Source organism: Arvicola amphibius, chromosome 11, assembly GCF_903992535.2.
Source record: "Arvicola amphibius chromosome 11, mArvAmp1.2, whole genome shotgun sequence".
Classification (NCBI taxonomy): domain Eukaryota; kingdom Metazoa; phylum Chordata; class Mammalia; order Rodentia; family Cricetidae; genus Arvicola; species Arvicola amphibius.
In genome coordinates, this window is record NC_052057.2 from 59,311,241 (window position 1) to 59,330,428 (window position 19,188).

At 34.1% G+C, this 19,188-nt stretch overlaps 1 protein-coding gene across 1 annotated transcript; it reads right to left on the reverse strand.

Moving 5' to 3' along the window:
• Nucleotides 1-18,599: 18,599 nt before the first annotated feature.
• On the reverse strand, nucleotides 18,600-18,821 carry LOC119826883 (guanine nucleotide-binding protein G(I)/G(S)/G(O) subunit gamma-11-like). Its single transcript, XM_038348397.1, has one exon. The coding sequence runs from the start codon at nucleotides 18,819-18,821 to the stop codon at nucleotides 18,600-18,602; it is 222 nt and encodes a 73-aa protein (XP_038204325.1).
• Nucleotides 18,822-19,188: the final 367 nt, after the last annotated feature.

Here is a 19,188-nt window from a genome sequence, read left to right on the forward strand (position 1 = left end):
AAGGATCCCAAATTTATAGGCTCGATGTCCTTTAATTATGGCTAGAAACCGATTATGAGTGAGTACATCCCATGTTCATCTTTTTGGGTCTGGGTTACCTCACTCAGAATAGTGTTTTCTATTTCCGTCCATTTGCCTGCAAAATTCAAGATGTCATTGTTTTTTACCGCTGAGTAGTATTCTAGCATGTATATATTCCACAGTTTCTTCATCCATTCTTCCACTGAAGGGCATCTAGGTTGTTTCCAGGATCTGGCTATTACAAATAATGCTGCTATGAACATAGATGAGCATATGCTTTTGTAGTATGATTGGGCATCTCTTGGGTAGATTCCCAATAGTGGAATTGCTGGGTCCTGGGGTAGGTTGATCCCGAATTTCCTGAGAAACCGCCACACTGCTTTCCAAAGTGGTTGCACAAGTTTGCATTCCCACCAGCAATGGATGAGTGTACCCCTTACCCCACAACCTCTCCAGCAAAGGTTATTATTGGTGTTTTGGATTTTAGCCAATCTGACAGGTATAAGATGATATCTCAAAGTTGTTTTGATTTGCATTTCCCTGATAGCTAGGGAGGTTGAGCATGACCTTAAGTGTCTTTTGGCCATTTGAACTTCTTCTGTTGAGAATTCTCTGTTCAGTTCAGCGCCCCATCTTTTAATTGGGTTAATTGGCATTTTACCGTCTAGTCTCTTCAGTTCCTTATATATTTTAGAGATCAGACCTTTGTCAGTTGCAGGGTTGGTGAAGATCTTTTCCCAGTCAGTAGGCTGCCTTTGTGTCTTAGTGACAATGTCCTTTGCTTTACAGAAGCTGCTCAGGAGGTCCCATTTATTCAATGTTGCCCTTAATGTCTGTGCAGCTGGGGTTATGCGCAGGAAACGGTTCCCTGTGCCCATTTGTTGTAGAATACTTCCCAGTTTCTCCTCTATCAAGCTCAATGTGTTCAGATTAATATTGAGGTCTTTAATCCATTTGGACCTGAGTTTTGTGCATGGTGATAGATATGGATCTACTTTCATTCTTCTACAGGTTGACATCCAGTTATGCCAGCACCATTTGTTGAAGATGCCCTCTTTCTTCCATTGTGTACTTTTGGCTCCTTTATCAAAAATCAGGTGTTCGTAGGTTTGTGGTTTAAGATGCGGGTCTTCTATACGATTCCATTGGTCAACTTCTCTGTTTTTATGCCAATACCAAGCTGTTTTCAATACTGTAGCTCTGTAATAGAGTTTGAAGTCAGGGATGGTAATGCCTCCAGAAGTACCTTTATTGAATAAGATTTTTTTGGCTATCCTTGGTTTCTTGTTTTTCCATATAAAGTTGATTATTGTCCTCTCAATATCTGTGAAGAATTTTAATGGGACCTTGATTGGGATTGCATTGAATCTATAGATTGCTTTTGGTAGAATTGCTATTTTTACTATGTTGATCCTCCCAATCCACGAGCAGGGGAGATCCTTCCATTTTCTGGTATCCTCTTCAATTTCTTTCTTCAAACACTTAAAGTTCTTGTCAAATAAATCCTTCACTTCCTTGGTTAGAGATACTCCCAGATATCTTATGCGATTTGTGGCTATTGTGAAAGGTGATACTTCTCTGATTTCCCTCTCTGCTTCCTTATCCTTTGTGTATAGGAGGGCGACTGATTTTTTGGAGTTGATCTTGTAACCTGCCACGTTAGTGAAGGAGTTTATCAGCTGTAGGAGTTCTTTTGTGGAGTTTTTGGGGTCGCTTATGTATACTATCATATCATCTGCAAATAATGAAAGTTTAACTTCTTCCTTTCCAAATTGAATCCCCTTGATTCCCTTATGTTGTCTTATTGCTATTGCTAGAACTTCAAGCACTATATTGAAGAGATAAGGAGAGAGTGGACAGCCTTGTCGTGTTCCTGAATTTAGTGGGATGGCCTTGAGTTTCTCTCCGTTTAATTTGATGTTAGCTGTTGGCTTGCTGTAAATAGCTTTTATTATATTTAGGAATGAACCTTGTATCCCTAATCTCTCCATGACGTTTATCATAAAAGGGTGCTGAATTTTGTCAAATGCTTTTTCAGCATCTAATGAGATGACCATATGGTTTTTTTCCTTCAACTTATTCATATGATGGATTACATTGATAGATTTTCATATGTTGAACCAGCCCTGCATCTCTGGGATGAAGCCTACTTGATCGTAATGGATAATTTTTCTAATGTGTTCTTGGATTCGGTTTGCCAGTATTTTATTGAGAATTTTTGCGTCAATGTTCATGAGTGAGATTGGCCTATAATTCTCTTTCTTGGTTGAGTCTTTGTGTGGTTTAGGTATCAGGGTAACTGTAGCTTCATAGAAGGAATTTGGCAGTGACTCTTGTGTTTCTATATTATGAAATACCTTAAGGAGTATAGGTATTAGGTCTTCTTGGAAGTTCTGGTAGAATTCCGCATTGAAACCATCTGGTCCTGGGCTCTTTTTGGCAGGGAAGTTTCTGATAACAGTTTCTAATTCTTCGCGACTAACAGGGCGATTTAGAGCCTTTACCTGGTCCTGGTTTAACTTTGGTATATGGTATTTATCTAAAAAACTGTCCATTTCTTTTACATTTTCCAATTTTGTGGCATACAGCTTTTGTAGTAAGATCTAATGATTCTCTGAATTTCCTCTGTGTCTGTGGTTATTTCTCCCTTTTCATTTCTGATCTTATTAATTTGTGTGTTCTCCCTCTGCCGTTTAATTAGTTTGGCTAAGGGTTTGTCAATCTTGTTGATTTTCTCCAAGAACCACCTTCTTGTTTCATTGATTCTTTGGATTGTTTTCTGTGTTTCTATTTTGCTGATTTCTGCCCTCAGTTTGATTATTTCCAGTCTTCTACTTCTCCTAGGTGAGTCTGCTTCTTTTTTTTTCCAGAGCTTTCAGGTGTGCTGTTAAGTCACCAATGAGTGCTTTCTCCGTTTTCTTTAAGTGGGCACTTAGTGCTATGAACTTTCCTCTTAGCACTGCTTTCATTGTGTCCCATAGGTTTGAGTATGTTGTGTCTTTGTTTTCATTAAATTCAAGAAAGACTTTAATTTCTTTCTTTATTTCTTCCTTGACCCAGGTGTGGATCAGTAGTTGACTGTTCAGTTTCCATGAGTTTGTGGGCTTTCTGGGGGTAGCATTGTTGTTGAATTCTAATTTTAATCCATGGTGATCCGATAAGACACAGGTGGTTACTAATATTTTTTTGTAACTGTGGAAGTTTGCTTTGTTACCAAGTAAATGTTCAATTTTCGAAAAGGTTCCATGAGCCGCAGAGAAGAAGGTATATTCTTTCCTATTTGGGTGGAATGTTCTATAGATGTCTGTTAAGTCCATTTGGTTCATTACCTCCATTAAGTCTTTCAATTCTCTGTTAGGTTTCTGTCTGATTGACCTGTCCATTGGTGAGAGAGGAGTGTTGAAGTCTCCAACTATTAGTGTGTGTGGTTTGATGGCTGCCTTGAGTTCTAGAAGTGTTTCTTTTACATAAGTGGGAGCTTTTATATTAGGGGCATAGATATTCAGGATTGAGACTTCATTCTGATGGATTTTTCCTGTTATGAGTATAAAGTGTCCCTTTCCATCTCTTCTGATTGATTTTAGTTTGAAGTCAACTTTGTTGGAAATTAGTATGGCCACACCCGCTTGTTTCTTAGGGCCATTTGCTTGATAAACCTTTTCCCAACCCTTTACTCTGAGTAGGTGTCTGTCTTTGTGGTTGAGGTGTGTTTCTTGTAAACAGCAAAATGTTGGATTCTGTTTTCGTATCCAGTCTCTTAGCCTGTGCCTTTTTATAGGTGTATTGAGTCCATTGATATTAAGTGATATTAATGACCAGTGGTTGTTAACTTCGGTCATTTGTTGTAGTAGAGTTTGTGTGTTTCCCTTCTTCTAGTTGTGCTGGTGAAGGGTCGCTAGATGCCTGAGTTATTGCGGGCATTGTTGGACTCCTTGGTTTGTGATTTTCCTTCTATTACTTTCTGCAAGGCTGGATTTGTGGCTACGTATTGTTTAAATCTGTTTTTGTCCTGGAATATCTTGTTTTCTCCATCAATGGTGAATGCAAGCTTTGTTGGGTATAGTAGTCTAGGCTTGCATCCATGTTCCCTTAGTGTATGTAGCACATCTATCCAAGCTCTTCTGGCTTTCATGGTTTCCATTGAGAAATCAGGTGTAATTCTGATAGGTTTCCCTTTATATGTTACTTGACCTTTTTCCTTTGCAGTCTTAATATCTGTTCTTTATTCTGTATGTTTTGTGTTTTGATTATTATATGGCGTGGGGATGCTTTCTTTTGATCCAGTCTATTTGGTGTTCTGTAGGCTTCTTGTACCTTCATAGGAACATCTTTCTTTAGGTTGGGGAAGTTTTCTTCTATAATTTTGTTGAATATGTTTTCTGGGCCTTTGAGTTGTAATTCTTTTCCTTCTTCTACCCCAATTATTCTTAGGTTTGGTCTTTTCATGGTGTCCCAGATTTCCTGAATGTTTTGTGTTAAGAATTTGTTAGATTTGTTTAGTTCTTTAATCTGTGAATTTATTTCCTCTATAGTATCTTCAGAGTCTGAGATTCTTTCTTCCATCTCTTGTATTCGGTTGGAAATACTTATCTCTGAAGTTTCCGTTCGTTTACTCAGAGTTTCCATTTCCAGTCCCTCAGATTGTGTTTTCTTCAATACCTCCATTTCATTTATCAGGTCTTGTACTGTTTCCCTTACCTGTTTGATTGCTTTTTCTTGTTTTTCTTGTTTTTCTTGGGTATCTTTGAGAGATTTATTTATTTCCTCTACCTTTTTGTTTGTCATCTCCATTTCTTTATGGCAGTTTTTTACCTCCTGTTTAAGGTCCTCTATTATTTTCATAAAGTACTGTTTAAGGTCGGTTTCTTCTATATCTTCTGGGGTAGGGTGTTCAATTCTTATTGTTTCGGGATGTCTGGATTGTGGTGATGTCATGTTGCCTTTCATGTTGTTGGAGGAGCTCCTGCATTGGCGCCTGCCCATCTCTTCATTCAAAAGGAGCCCGGAGGCGCTTGGTGTCCTAGACCAATCTTTCCTGTGACTGAAACTGGTTGGATCTCCCCAGTGCCAGAGGAGGACCTATTCCTTGCGTCACAATCTGAAGGAGCCCGCACCTCTCCGCAGGAATCCTCAGACCTGCCTGAAGGCCAGAGTCTGACCCCTTTGGGTGGATGGCCTTAGAACAGGAGCAGGACACCTGAGAACACTAGGGAAAACTTGGGAGAGACAGGGATGGGAGAAACAGAGACAAGCCTGCAGAGGGAGCTGGGGGGAGGGGGTCTGTGCTCTCTTCCAGGGCAGGTTGCCCCAGGGTCCGCATTCACCCACCAGTTCAGATGGAATCTCCCATAATTCTTAATTACTTACTTATTTAATTATTACTTAATCTCCCCATAATCCTTACTTCAAATTCATATTCATCAGCTTCAAAATTAGCTCTCATATGAGGTGATAAGTTAAAACTGAGTACATTATCATGCTTCTTTCTGACAAAATACATTTTTAACTCTTTAAATAGTGGCTTTATTTATAAGAGGATATAATGGAGAAAATATATATCCATATGCATATTTATGTATCTTTATATGAGATTATAATATTCATCTTCAAAACTTGATGGAAAGAAAAATACTTTTTGTACTGTATTCCAAATCTTTTAGAAACCAAAGTTAGTAATGATGTTGATTGAAGGAAATTGCTTCTGCATGATCATTTTATCTTCTAAAGAAACAGGTACTTCCAAATTTTCAAATAGCATTCCATATAGCATACTAGAATAATATGAAAATATATTTATAATTTTTCTTTTCATTTTTCTTCCTTCTTTTCCTTTGTTTTCTTTTTATCTTACTTTTGAAGCACTGAAATTTTGGGTCCCAAAGAATTTATTTTCTTGTGAGGAATATGTGCGTAGGAATGACATAGACTGGGTTAAGTACCAAAATCAAGGACACATTCACAAAAATACAATAGACATCTGAACAAGGTCTGACTGGAAAGCATGATGTAAATAAGATTTCTTTCTCTGAAGAAGTTGAGGTATGAATTTATCCAATTTGTCACAATATATCCTGATTCAGAGAAAAATACTAGATATTGTCGATACATACTCAAATGTATCTCTCTGTGTGGTCCTTGTACATTAGTGATATTTTTCTACATGCTTCTACTTAGGAAATAGTGATACTAACTCTCTTTAGATCATATAAGTTACTGCCTTATAGTAGTTGATTTAAGATCACTGACTTTTTTGAACTGACCAGCTTTGATATGGGGAGCTGTTTTATTTTTTTAATGCATGTAATTGTGGAAACCACATAAAATCTTCCTTTAAAATCCTGTAACATCAAAAAAGTTTGACTGGTCAGTTTAACAACATTGTCAGTGTCAAACATATACTACTTCTTCCATTCGAATCCTTTGAAATTATATGATTTTTAGACCTTTCTATCATGAAAAACATTTACATTACATTTTAAAAATTACATTTAAAAATATTATTTAAAATTTTATATGCTTTCTTAAATAGCTTCTTTTGTGTATATGTTGAAATATATTCTTATCTACTTAAACTTTCTACCTTTTCACTTTCCTGTTTTGCTCCAACATGTCCCATCCATTTTTTTTTATCCACTAAGTCCAGTTACTGGTGCATATTCCTGTATAGGTGTGAGGACATCTAGATGAGCATGGGAAACCAACCATTGGCCTAATCGTCCAATAAGAATGATTCTTTCTTCCCAAGAAGCTCTCCAATGTCAAGAGTTCCTCAGTAAGGAGTAGTGTTGTAATATCATCTACCACATCTATTGCGAAATTTTGTTGACTTGATTTTGTGCAGACTTGTATAGGAAATGTTAGTTTTTATGAGGTGTTTCTTGCCTAGAAAGAGAAGTCAGGGACTGAAAACAGCACCAGACATTTCTCCTAGGTCTAATTCACACACTCTCTCTTCTAGAACTTTTATGATATTCTCTGACCCTCTGTGATTGTGGCATTAATACAGTTATCTCATTTAGAAATGAGAAATTAGTTTTAGCTGGGCAATGCTGACATGTGTCTTATTCTCAGTATCTTCAGTTTCCTTCCATCCACTTCTCTTTACTACAAAAAAAAGTTTCTCTCTCAAGACTGACAGTAGTCTATATTTATGGGAATAAGCATAGATCTTTAAAAAGTGTATTATTCAGGATTCTCTAAAGTCACAGAACTGATATATATGTAATAAATATGCAATATATATATATATATATATATATATATATATATATTACATATATATGTATACACACACATACATACACACACACACACTTATATAATTTATTGGAATTACTTACAGGGTGCAGTCCAGCTAATCCAAAAATGGTTAGCTGTGAAACTTAATGACAAGAATCTTGTTGTTACTGGATCCCATAAAGCTGGGTATCTCTACTTCAGCTGGTCTTCTTTATATGTACATATATGTACATATGTAAGAGTACATGAAATCTTAAATAATTTTAATCTGCATTAAGTTAATGACTAAGGATGATAAGTACTTTTTAAATATTGGATAAAGGTGGTTCCACTCACTGTTTTAATTTTATTCTTTCTTTAGCTGTGCAGAATCTTTTTTAGTTTTACAATGTCATAGTTGTCACTTGTTGACCTCAGTTCTTAGACAAGGGAATTCTTGTTAAGAAAGTCTTTCCCTTAACTTATATCCACTACAGCACTCTCTATGTTTTCTTCTAGGAGTTTCAGATTTCATTTTAGTTCTTCTTTTAAGTTGGATATTTTTTTGTAAAATTTAAAAAGAAGATATCTAATTACATCCTGTGCTTGTAGACATACAGTTTCACAGAACATTTTATTGAAGATACTATCATCCAGTCTGTTTTGGCCACTTTTGCTAGAGCTGTGGGTTGTATAGGATGTCTAGATGGATAGAGTCAGGCAAATTCATTAGGATAGGCCATGGGAAATGATATAGGATATTTGGCTTGGTGGGAAGGCTTCATGTTGTATGGAAGAACTGCATTGGTAATGGTGTTAGAGACTTTTATTATTACTTCAATCTGGTTGATGGCTATAAAGTTGTTTAATTAATTTATTCTATTTTTGTTTAATTTTGGTATGCTGTATACTTCTAAGAAGTCATTCTTTTTTAAGTTTATGAGATATGGGATTTAAAATATGTTTTTATGAATTTTTACATCATTGATATCTTTATGAATGTCTATATTTTGTTTCTATTTTATTAATTTTATTAATTTGGAGGTTCTCTATTTCTTTGATTAATGTAGCTAAGAGATCCTCAAACTTATTTATCTTTTCAAAGAACTAACTCGTCATTTTACAATTTTTTTCTATTGCTTTGGCTTCTTTCTTTTAAATTCACTAATCTCTACTGAGTGTGGTTACTGTTTTGGGTTTGTTTAGTTTGTTCTTTTGCCCAAGTCTTTAGGTTCATTATTGAATTATTAACTTGAGATTTCTCAAAATTTTAATATAAGTACTTAGAACTAAACCCTTTCCTCAAAAATTTCTTTATTGTGTTTCATAGGTTTTAATATGTTACATTTTCATTTTCAAACAATTTGAAGATTGTTTTAATTTATTTGACTGAATTATCAGTCAATAGTATGTGGCAGCTTATTTTCTATAGTTTTTATTGCTGTTAATAACTAGCAATATTGTTGATATTCCATTATAATCAGATTTAATACAGAATGCTATTCTTTTTTATATTTGTTGAGATTTTCTTTGTATCCTAATATATGATAAAAATTGACATAGTTCCATAGACCAGAAGACCTGTCGTTGGTGAGGTGGTATACTAGAATTAACTACCACAAAAGCACTGAGGTTATACTCTGGTGTTCTTTCTAGTAGAATTTTGAAGAAAAAACTGTAAATAAATTTACATATTCTTAGAGTTGAAGATCATCATGATACATTGCTTCTTTAATAAGTACAGATTATTCCTTCTTATCTCTTCAAACTGGTATTGGTTTAAAGTCAGTTTTGCTAGAAATAAGTAACCTTAACCTTCTGCTAGAATAATGTGTATTTTGCAAAGTCTCCTTTGAGAATAAAGGCTATTGTGTTGTATGCATACCCTCTGCACTGTAGATTCATTAAGAGTGACCTGGCTAAAGAAGTGCATGCTTAGTTACATGTTAACTGTCAAAGAAATATTCATAGCAGACTTTTATTTTTTATTAAGTAGAAAATAAAATCAAATTCCAGCATTCTGGAGATAGGGGAAGGTGTATCTCTATGAGTTTGAGGTTAACCTAGCCTACAAACCAAGTTTAAGGACAGCCAGGAGTGTTACAATGAGAAACCCTGTCTAAATGAAAGAAAGAAAGAAAGAAAGAAAGAAAGAAAGAAAGAAAGAAAGAAAGGAGGGAAGGAAGTAAGAAACAAAGGAAGAAACAAAGAAATAAGCAAAGAAAGAAATAGAATTCCTAGGTTGTCTATTTTTTTTTCCTTATTCTTGCTAACCATGACTGTGGTCAGTATGTATTTGCTTAAATAATTATCAATCCAAATGATAAAACATTTGTTGAAGTTTGACAACTTTTGTAACTGAACATTAATCATTTGTATATCCTTAGTTTTATGTACATAATCTTGGCTGATATTTCATGTGCTATATCACTTAGTTATATTGTTCTAATTTAGTGCTGTGTATGTGTCTACTAAATTTTTAATTTCTACTAGATGTTCTTCATGTCTTATAATGTAATTAAATTGCTCATGTAATTCTTTTATATTGGAACCACATTTTTTCTGTTTGATGTTCTATGTATATATTCTGCTTAATGAAGTTATAGCAACATTGCATATTTTACTCATTTATTAGATGTTAATGTAATATTTACAGAACTTTTGGTGTTAAAGCTACTGGATTATAGAAATGATTTAGGAGACTTTCTGCAGTGATTAATCATGATGGTGAGATAATTACTTAAGCCATTATGTCATGGTTTAAAAACTGAATAAGTCTACATAATGGTTTAATGTGGAGGCCAGTAAGCACTGATTTATATGAAGAATGCTTGCTAAAACATTTTGTAGCAAAACTGGTAACATAATGAAGAACAAAAACCCATCCACTGGCAATTGCAACAAAATCAACAACAAATTTAATGATGTAATAGATGTTTCTGAGACAGGAATGCTTTTTACAGAATAAATTAAAGGGAATGTTGATGTACAGGACATGTCTGCTTACATCTAGAGTGAATGAGAAGGGATGTCTTGTTGCTTATTTGGAAAATATTTCTTCTACCTTTTACATAATCACATAATCAGAGTAAGGAACCAAAACATACATACATACACACACACATACATACATACATAAATACATACATACATATATACATACACACATATATGTATCAGATTATATATGTATATATAGCAGATTAATACTTTTCAAGAGGTGCTGTTGCTGTTTTGTAAATTGTAGTGGTGAACAAAGTGGAATTCACAGGAAGTTCCTCTTTGGGATGATACAATTTCCACAACTACAAAAGGAATCTAATTAGACAAATGATTTTAACAATCTCAGGGATTTTTGTTACATGGTTATTTTGTTTTAAAATTAGCATAATAATATATGAATGTTAGATTTCACTTCTATCTTTCACAATTAAAAGACTTGTAGTATTTTATAAGCTACTAAATAAACTATCTTGAATTTATAATAATTTAGGAGTATTAAGAAACAATCTCATCAAAAACATAGCTGAGTTCTTGTTGTACACTTAAATATCAGCACTTTGGACATAGAAAATCATTGTCAGTGAGAAGTTGTCTTAAAAACAATCAAAAAATTTGACAGACCAAAGACAGAATTATAAGATGAATAAATCTAGCACTGGTAGAAGTCAAAGCATCTCTTCATAATCTTGAACTTGTGCTAACTAAAGTATTTCTGCATTAAAAAGTTTACATGATAGAGAAGAGAATTTTTTAATAGCCAAAAATGTGTCCTACCTAAGTTTACAATCCTACGTGAAAAATATCATTTCAGAATCAAAACTATAATTATTATGAGTATAAAATAATGAGTATTCTTACTTTATGCATTGGCATTATTTTTGACACTGAAATATTTATTACAAAATAAAAAAAATCCTACAATGAAAATAAATGATGGAGTTACAGATTGTATTGCACTGTGTTAGTGACAAAATCATTGTGTCATCAGATCATAGATGTTTTTAGATTATTAACCTTGGGTCAAGGTTGTTCATTTTTTCTCATAATATCTCCCTATCTATAATTCATGTGGTTATTCTGATTGAAACATACATATCTAAAGCTTAAAAGCTAAACTAACATGCACAGATAGGAGAAAACATGAAATATTTGACTCTGAGGTCCGGGTTGTAGAATAGCAGTATTAAATGGAGAGGGAATGGAATAACATAAAGAAAGTGATATAGGAAGGGACCACTAGTACTGAAGGCTTCCTGAAAACTAATATAGAAACTTACTACCATAAAACCTTCCTAAATATGTACATGTATAAAAGAAATTAAAATACATTCACCATGTAGTGGGGGATACAGTCTCCCAACTTGACATATTGTGCCACCAAGTAAAACCCCAAGTGCCAAGAATGGCAAATCTAGTTGAGATTTTGCCCAAAGGGATCTATAGACATCCCCAAGCACCTCAGATTATTGACTATTGCTGAGGGTGTTTGTTGCTCTTAACAACCTAAGAGTCAGAGAGTTTTGCTAAAGACACAACTATTTTATCTTATTGAGCATGGAGAAACCCCAATTAGGAGTTTCACCCCTGATCACTAGCATTGCTGTTGCTGAGTGTTGCTTTACACATACCAGATGAAAAAGATCAACACCATCCTTTTGATCTTCATCAGTGAAACTGCCTGAAACATATACTAGTGCCACAGAGAAAATAAAATGTTGAACAAGTAATGAATCACATATTGACTGAATTTGAGGAAACTCACTAAAGTGATGAAGAATATGAAACTAAATAGGACATGGGCTGAAGGGAAAAGGCTACTACTATTCTGCTAAAGGAACATAGTAATAAAATGAGCCTTAATGTAGCATATTGTTACATTCATAGATCAAGGCATCAGTCAACCCACATCAGAGAAGTTTCTTCTTGTACTAGATAGTAATTTGCACAGTGACTCACAATAGAACAATGTACAGAGGGTGAGAATTTGGAGAACTCAACCCTAAATGAGATGGCCTCATCAACCGCTTCCAACAATGCTTGATAATCTCTGTTGAAAAGGGTTTAGAAAGAGCCACAGGTGATGAGTGACTCCAAGGAAACAGGACCTTCATGACACAACAGAACTGATAAGTGACTTAATTTACAGACTGATTGTGTGCACAAGACCAAGACAAGTTCAAGACAGAAAAAATCCCAGCACAGCAAACAGGAAGTACACATAAAATCCAATTCCTAACCAAGATGCCATTTGTAACTGGTACCTGCTGGGAAAGAAGAGGAACCAGTCTCCTCCAAAAAGGCGTCACTGGGAATTCCTGGGTATTTCAATCAATTTTCATGTCATGTGCTATGTGTAGAAGTGTCTGTCCAACACAAAAGGAACTCTACAAAATTGATTTCACTCTGTGTGTGTGTGTGAGTGTGTGTGTGTGTGTGTGTGTGTGTGTGTGTGTGTGTGTGTGTGTCTGCGCGCGTATGTATGTGCATGCAATTGTTTTGGATTAGTTTGACTTTTTGATTTTTAGTTTGTTTCTTTGAGTTTTGTTTGTTGATTTTTGTTTTTGAAATTAGAGGATGTAGTGGTTAGAAAGAAAGTGGCTCCCAAAGGAAGTGGCATTATTAGGAGGTTTGGCTTTGTTGGAGTGTAGTGATGAGGCCATCAGGCCTGCTTTTCATCCAGCACGGCTCCCGCACCACTAGCTTAGCCCCGGAAATAACAACACACAATCTGTATTCATTTAAACACTGCCTGGCCCATTAGCTTCAGCCTCTTTCTGGCTAACTCTCACATTTTGATTAACCCATATTTAGTAATGTGTGTAGCACCACGAGGGGTGGCTTACCTGGAAGATTCTAGCCTATGTCCATCTTGGGTGGGAGCTTCATTGCATCTGACTTACTTTCCTTCTTCCCAGCATTCTGTTCTGTCTACTCCACCCACCTATGTTCTGACCTATCAGGCCAAGCAGTTTTCTTTATTAACTAACCAATGAAATAATCAGATAGATAGAAGACACACCTACATCATTGGAGGAAGTGTGTCACAGTCCTGTCAGGCAGACATGAGGTATTTTTTGACCCTCCAAGGAAGGCCTAACTCCCTATGAGGAGTGGGTAAGGACTGCAGAGGGAGAGGTGGGTGGATGGGAGAAAGGGAGGGAGGGAGAACTGGGGTTGGTATATAAAATGAAAAATCATTTTTTTTAAAAAAATGCAGGTAAGACACCGGGATATAAGACAAAAACTATGTTGTATAATAATTCTACTTTCAATGCTCTCTTTCTTTAAAAATAGTTCATTTACTACATGCATATAATTGCTGGTGAGTTTTCTGTATTTAACTTTTTCCAATGAGGACTAACTGATGTTTCTAGTAGTTAATGTATCCTCATAAGAGACAACAAATTGTCACCTAACAATGCAATTGATATGAAATATATTTTTGTAGTCTCATGCTAAATAATGGTTATTATTGCACTTGATCTAATCCTGTTTTCTTACAGTTTATATATAAGCATTGATTCAAAATATGCCTTTTTGTAGTCAGGCATATTTAAGGAAAATAAAAATATGTATTTTAAGATATTTGAAAGATCTCATTTGATTATATTGAAATAAGCTACCATATAACTGTAGAAAATACACAGTATAAAAACATAACACTCTAGATAATTATGCAAATGAGTTGTTGTATTCAGGTATGTTATCTTTGCAGAATTTTGGAGGTGTGTTTATTTGTAAAGATAAACAATGAAGCAGTAGGATTATTTTCTTCTGTCTATCAAAGCAAATGTTTTAAGAAGTCTAACCATTTGAATTCAATCAACTTCATTCTGGGAACAGCTGCAATATGCCTTTATAGAACACCATAAATTCAAATTAATTAATCCAAAATGAATTACAAATTATTTTTTTGTAAACTGCACATTGATCCTTAAGGGTTATTTAAGCAGCTGAACTGGATGTCATTTGCTCCATCTGCCACAACAGATGCTTTATTCCAATATGAATATTAGATGAATTCTGAAAGAAGTCTACATAACTGTAAGAAACATTTGCAAAATGGAGAAAAGATGATAGTTTTTCTCATTACTGGAAATAATTTCTTTTTATATTTCATGGTGAAATGCACTAAAATATAATTCATTACACAAATCTAAATCTAATTGCAGAACACAAAGACTTTAAAGAAGCTATAATAAAGAAATGTTCAGTATTGCTCTCATCCATTGATTAAGCTGTACTTTGCTAATGCACATTAGTTTTTCTTGTAAGCGTCTAAAGGAATATAAGACTTCTTTTTCAGTGATGCATTTAGGGCCATAACATATTAGAATTATGTTAAATCTGACTTCAAAATTGTTAGAATGAGGAAGAGAAAGCAAAAGTGCAGCCAGGTATGGAAACAAAACTAAGTTAGAAGGTTGATGAGGGCTGTTATGAGTAATAAAGTCACCATGTGAATTCCTCAGAATTCAGAAAGCAAAGTTTAAGGCAAAAACACATGCATAAAAACTCATTTACTCTCTCACAACACGCATACACAGAAACTCATAAAACACACAATCTTAGAATTTAAAGCACACCATAAACACACACACACAAACAACAACAAAAATACCCACAAGATAGTATGTGAAAAATTCTATTTTGTATTGGCAATTTGAGGAATTAAGATGATTAGTTATGAATAAATGTATATGAAAGAATAAGGGAGACAACATTAATAAAAGCAATGATGAACTGAATAGTTTTATGAACACTCTGGTGTTCACACATTTGGTTAGATACATATTTGGGAGTATATACCTTTGCATCATGTTGTCTACATGAGGTTTATGGTATACAAGCAAACAAACAAATGTTATTTTAAACAAAACTGATGTATGAAGTTTATAAGAGATAATTACAAGGGTGTTTGGGGTTTTTTTTTTTGTTTTTTTTTTTTTTGTTGTTTTTTTTTTTTTGAGACAGGGTTTCCCTGTAGTTTCTAGAGCCTGTCCTGGAACTAGCTCTTGTATACCAGGCTGGTCTCGAACTCAGAGATCTGCCTGCCTCTGCCTCCCGTGTGCTGGGATTAAAGGCGTGTGCCACCACTGCCTGGCTTAGAAGGGTGTTTTTTGAGATAGAGTTTGGTCAGTGAGTATTTATAAACCCTTTCTTTGACAGAATTCCTAATTTCTTATACATAGATTCTCCTGTCTCTTATCATACCAGGGTAACTATGTGATTTTACTCTTAGTTTGCATCCAAGGAGTGAATTGAAAGACTATTGAGAGGTACAGCCAAATTTGAATGCCTAAAAAAATTTATCCTAACGAACTATTACCATTTAGTTTCTTTGCAATTTTTCATCTATTACATAACCTTTGATAACTACAATATACCACAGACAAACATTATCAAAACAAAACAAAATAAAACAAAACAACAATAACAAACCTAAGGGAGCAAAGAGGAACTAACAAAATAAACAGAAAACAAGTATGACAATATCATGTTCTTACATATTTGTAACTATTATTAATATGACTAGTATAATTTTATTAGAAAAAATAATGACAGGGTAAAAAATGATAAGAAAGAAAACAGGCCCATGTGTATGCAGCAAACAGGATTTACTTCAGTTCTAAAGGTAATATAGACATAAAGTGAAAGATAAGTAATCATACTTTATGAATTGAAAGCACAGACAGAGATAGCTTGGCCTATGTTTGACAAAAATATTAATACTTAAAGTAAATCCTTTAAAAAAGTAAACAAATGAAATTATATGAGTCCATTTATAAGGAAGATATTATTCTCGTAAACAAATATACACTGAGCACCGGTACATATAAATATATCAAAGAATCTGAAGAAGATACAATAGCAATAAGGGACCCTAGCAACATACCTTAAAATAAATCTATATATTTCAAATAACAACACATATAAGAAACACTGAGCTTGAATAATACATTAGAGATGGCTGGCCAAACAAATATCTATAGGGTAGTACAATTTACAGCAACAGAGTATGGATTTCTCTCAAATCCATGCAACAGGTTCCAATAATAGAACACAAAAAAACCCTAAAAAGTGTAAAAATTGTGTTTTCTGAACACAGTGGTATAAGTTTAGAAGTTAACAAGACAGAGAATGTTTGAAATTTTAAAATTCTTGTAAATGAATAAATGACCTTGAATAACAAATCATATAAAAAGGAAATGTAACAAGAAATATTAAGACAAGAAACAACAAAAATGTAGTTTGGAATGCTTCTAGGAGATAATAAGTCAATATAAAGAAAAGGCATATAGCACTATATTTCAATTTCAAACTCCATAACTTTATCCAAAAAGAAATTAGTTATTCCACAAAGGAAATAAAAAATCAACACATTAGGGAACACAATACTCGATACAGTAGGAACAGCCCACATTGACTGAGTCCAAGAAACCAATACTGTTTCTCTGTTCCCAAAGCAACAAATACGATATAACAGAGTAGCAGAAGGAAAAGCGAAACATCTTTTTAACAAATGCAAAGAAGGGATCAGCACAATTCAAAACACTCTCAATCATGATAAAAAGTAGTAGAGGCTGCTAAAGAATGATGAATGAGGGAAAAATAATCCTCAATAGTTATCCAATGCCAAATGGCTATTTTTGAGCAAACACATTTTAGTAACATTATACAAACAAAGCAGGTTATATTTAGTAATATATGTGCATATAACAAAAATTAATGAAAGAGAGCAATCAGTAATATACAGGAGACATTTGGGGCAAGAAGAAGAAGGGGAAGTAATATGACAATATTATGATCTCAAATTTAAAAAACAGGGAGTGGGAGTCCTCTCACAAAACTGTGTTAAAGAAATTAATATCAACTTTTAAGTTTCTAAATGATTGATCTAATATACTTTTTCTTAAAGCAAATAGGAAAAGATTATTCACACCTACTATTTAATATAATACTAAAATCACAGGTGGAGTTATTGGTGAGAAGTGATAACCTAAAAGGCAAATGGATAAAATAAGAAATGAAATGTCAGTTGTTTCCTGGTATATGAATATATTATATATAAAATCAGAGGTATATGTATTTGTGTGTGTGTGTGTGTGTAAACATAGTTGGAATTGTGAAAGCCAGTGAAAAACTAATAAAAACTAGAGTGACGCGGCAAAGTCCAGGTTTACCTCACAAATTTAATTTTATTTCTGTGCAATATCAGTGAACAAGTTGTAAAAGAAATGGGGAAATTTAAATAGCCAGAAAAGCAAAATACTCAGAGTTAAATTTAATCAGAGGCCCAAAAATATTCTATATATTTAAGATTGAGAAGACTATTGAGAGAATTTGAACAAGACAAGTCAAATGAAAAGACATTCCACATCAATGGATTTTAAAAGTTACTAATATCCAATGCTCTCAGTGCAGTCAGAGCAAAATGGAATCAAAATGCTAACATAATTTTAAAATAAAAGAAAAAATAGTAATTAAAATTTATATGCCACCATGAAATTCAAATAAAATAGAAAAATGATCAGATCAGAAAACAAAATGTTTTAATGCTATCAATACAATGATGAATGTCAAATTTGTTCCCAAAGTAATATCAAGTATCAAAAATAGATAAACTGACTAATGAAGCATAATACACAGCCCAGAAATATACCACCACACCTATGTTCAGCTGATATTTTAATTTTTTTCTAAAATAACATAATGAGAAAATGATAACAAGCATAAATATCAGTAAGAAAACTAGATATCCATCCATATGTAACGTGATTAAATACAGTATTTCCTCATATCATGTTAAAGATCAAATAGAAATGGATTAAAAACATTCATGTGAGATAAGGAACTATAAAAATACTGAGAGTAAATGCAGAGAAAACCTTTCAAGTAAGTACTCTGCTTGGTCATTCTCTTCTGTGTGATTGGGTCATAGAGAAAAGGAGACAACTATAATTTTATCAAACTAACAAGCTTCAGTGCAGCAAATAACACTGTTTAGAGACAAGGTAAAGTGTACCATTGACAAAGGGTGCATACACAGACACAGAAGTCACTAGCATCCTTTTTTTCCCAAGACAAATTTTATGGGAGGCAGCAAGCAGCTCACTGAAAGGGTCTCCGTCATGCCTTCGTCCCACAACTGCCCTCCGAAGATGGGAGTATCCTGAGCACGGGTCAGAAGCAGGCACATGTCACAGTGGCACATAAACTTCCTGGAGAGTGCCTGCAGCAGTTTTCTTCTCAATTACATTTTTACCTTCTTTAACACACACTTTGGTTTTTATTGGGGAAAATAAAACAAATAAAGGAACAACTTGCCACGAGTGAGAATAGAGTTTTCCCCAGAGTTAGGAAATGACACAGCTGCCCTTTTCTTTGAAGGGATTCTTGTCTTCTGGGATCCCTTTCACTAGAGGATTCTCTCCAGAACGTTCTATAATATAGATCTTTATTTCTTCAGAACATTTAGACACCTGTTGTCTTTGCAACTTCACTTCTTTGCGAAGTTGCTCAACCTCCATCTTCAGCTTTTTATTTTCCTGCAGATCCTCCATGTGAAGGGCAGGCATCTTTGCCCCAGAAATGGGCCCAGGAGTAACTTGTGCAAGGCAGCCACTTATCACTAGCATACTTTAACAGTAAGCAAAGTTAAAAATAGGCTAGAGTTCTCATTATACATTATTTTTAAGGAAGACATGCAAAAGGCTAATTAACATACATGAAAAACTAATCAACATGGTTAATCATTAGAAAACTAAGGTTAAAATTGAAAAGACATTATATTACTCTTGCAGAATGTCTGGAGTCAATGTGAAAGAAGCTGACTAATATTTCAAATTTGGAGAAAAGACATTACTTGTATACAATCTAGTGGGAATTTAAGTTAGTATAACTCTTGAGACAGTTGCTTCATATTTCTTCCCCATACTCAAATGG

What these genes read in the sequence shown, in the direction of transcription:
- LOC119826883 (XM_038348397.1), bottom strand. Translation starts at nt 18,821, where the DNA reads ATGCCTGCCCTTCACATGGAGGATCTGCAGGAAAATAAAAAGCTGAAG.